Source organism: Oryzias melastigma, unplaced genomic scaffold (genome assembly GCF_002922805.2).
Source record: "Oryzias melastigma strain HK-1 unplaced genomic scaffold, ASM292280v2 sc04322, whole genome shotgun sequence".
Taxonomy (NCBI): domain Eukaryota; kingdom Metazoa; phylum Chordata; class Actinopteri; order Beloniformes; family Adrianichthyidae; genus Oryzias; species Oryzias melastigma.
Genome location: NW_023420890.1, coordinates 1 through 1794, shown reverse-complemented (window position 1 = coordinate 1794; position 1794 = coordinate 1). Strand labels below are relative to the sequence as shown.

The window sequence follows — 1794 nt, the reverse complement described above, 5'->3', positions numbered from 1 at the left end:
GACATGGAGAAACTTCATGTTCAACAGCATCAGTTTCTCTGTGACTGATTTCATTTTAAGCTATTTTAGTAAAAAAACTTAAATTAAAAAAAAATAAAATTACATATTGACGATTGTTTCTGGACCCTCCGCATCACTTTTTGACGTTCTGGCTGTTTGTAAAATCAAGGTGTCCGCAACCCTCGGGGGTGCGGTACCGGCCCCGGACTGGTCCACAGGACACGGTACCAGATGTAGACTGGTCCTCGGGACGCTTCCAGTACCGGTACCCTAACCCAGCACTGGTCGTGGACTGGTACCGGGACGTGTCCAGTACTAGTACCAAAACCCAACGCCAGATGTGCTTGCAGACGTGGCAGAGGGGTCCTGAACCAAACCTCAATATGTGACAAATTGGAGTGAGAATGTGTTGCTACAGTACACGTATGCACACACACACACACATACACACACGTGCACACTCAGTCATTAACTTCAATACCGAAGAGTCAGTCTTTTAGATCTTAAGTGACACTGATTTATATGAGATTTCCACTCTCAAGTTGTTTATTTATTTATTTGCATTCATACAACCTATTACAAATAAAGAAGTATAGAAAAAAATGAAAAAAGTTGGTGCATGAAGTTGCAAACAAACCCATTTGGGCTCATACTAGAGCCTCTACCGAAACTATAAAAACAATTTACTCACAATTATACACTTTGATCATCCTATTTTAAAAAATATATTTACATTTCATAAGATGATTATTTTATTTTATTTTCAGAGATTCCCTTAAGTTTTTGTCTTAAAAAGTGTCCCATCTGCCGCTTACGGCCAGATGGGAAAATTGTTTTTTACATTTCGCAGCCTCTAAATCACAAACTAAATTCAGATCTTGATGTGAAACATTTTAGAAACATGAAACTTACTGCTGTTTGGACAGTTATTATATTGATGAATGTTTGTTTTGTTGTTTATCAACATCACATTTTTTTGTTTTTTGTCTGTAGTTTTTCACGGGACCTCGCTCAGACGAGAAGACCTGGTTTGAGGCCAGAGATTACTGCAGGGCGATAGGAGGAGACCTGATGAGCATCCACAGCGAGACAGACCTGATTTCCAGAAGGTAAACCGTCACAGAAACAACCAACTCACAAAAATGGGTCTCTGCTCTGAAGTCCAACATTAAAAACAAATCTGGAGACAAGCAACACCTTCATCTGGAGGACATTCATTATACTGTTTTTTTCTGCACACAAAAGCTTTACATTGATGAAAACATCACATTCTCAAAGCTTTTAAAGAGTTGTATGGAGTAAATACATTTGCTGCAACTCAAACTCCAAAAGGTGAAACCCCAAAACTCTTTGAATGACATCTTCTCTCCACAACAGAGGTGGGAAAGCGTGGATCGGGCTTCACATCGCGGACCCAAACACTGGTTATGTGTGGAGCGACGGAAGCCCAGTGAGTCAACCGCTCTGCTCAATCACTACAATTCCATCTGATTGATGCAGGATTATATAAAGGGTTGTCGTCTTTCTTTTGTTGTTGCACAGGTAAACTTTCAGCACTGGCAGGAGGGAGAACCAAACAACCACAACAACGCAGAATCCTGCGCCGAAGTGCAGATCTACAGCTGGGACGAGAACGGATCCTGGAACGACGCCAACTGTGAAAGCTACAACGACTGGCTGTGTCAGATCCGTGCAGGTAAAGTCAAAAAATAAAACAGGAACATTCATATTTTGATGTCATCATCAGTTATTCTTTGTTGTCTAAAACTGATATATTACTTATAATCTGTAACT

At 40.4% G+C, this 1794-nt stretch overlaps 1 protein-coding gene across 1 annotated transcript; it reads left to right on the top strand.

Annotated features, from left to right (window-relative positions):
• Positions 1–824: 824 nt before the first annotated feature.
• LOC112141780 (C-type lectin lectoxin-Thr1) lies at positions 825–1696 on the top strand (the record flags this gene model as incomplete). Its single annotated transcript, XM_024264948.2, has 3 exons — positions 825–1109; positions 1378–1450; positions 1543–1696. Coding segments are annotated over exons 1-3 (265 nt in total), but the record flags the coding sequence as incomplete, so codon positions are not given.
• Positions 1697–1794: the final 98 nt, after the last annotated feature.